At 68.2% G+C, this 371-nt stretch overlaps 1 protein-coding gene across 1 annotated transcript in view; it reads right to left on the reverse strand.

Moving 5' to 3' along the window:
• The window catches only part of EMH_0013670 (uncharacterized protein), a gene marked incomplete at both ends in the record, with an annotated part of 3,217 nt that overhangs the window by 1,875 nt on the left and 971 nt on the right, over positions 1–371 (reverse strand). The window contains one exon of the mRNA XM_013499901.1: positions 58–143. Within this exon, the coding sequence (XP_013355355.1) occupies positions 58–143 (86 nt within the window). The remainder of the gene's footprint in view (positions 1–57; positions 144–371) is intronic.

Genomic DNA, 371 nt, shown 5'->3' on the forward strand with positions numbered 1-371 from the left:
GCGGCTCAGAGCAGAGAAGGGGGCCCCCGGGGGCCCCCCTCTCTCCTCCTCTCTCACTGCTGCTAGGGGGGCCCCCAGCAGCTGCGGGTTCGGCCTCAGTGCCCTCAAGGCTGCAGCAGGAAGAGGGGGGGCCCCCCCCCGTACTATAACAGCAGAAGCGGGTCGGGGGTAGGGGGGCCCCCCCCTTTGCAGGAGCTGTGGGCTGCTGCTAGCTGCAGCAGCAGCAGCTAGTGCTGCTGCTGCACCAGATGATTGAGCAGGTTGAGCTGCTGCAGTTGCTGCTGGGGTTGCTGCTGCTGCTGCTGCAGCAGGGAACCCTTGCTGCTGCTGTGCTGCTGGTGAGGCGCTGCGGGAGGGGCCCCTACTCAGGG

Source organism: Eimeria mitis, genomic scaffold (assembly GCF_000499745.2).
Source record: "Eimeria mitis Houghton genomic scaffold, Emh_scaff480, whole genome shotgun sequence".
NCBI classification, from domain to species: domain Eukaryota; phylum Apicomplexa; class Conoidasida; order Eucoccidiorida; family Eimeriidae; genus Eimeria; species Eimeria mitis.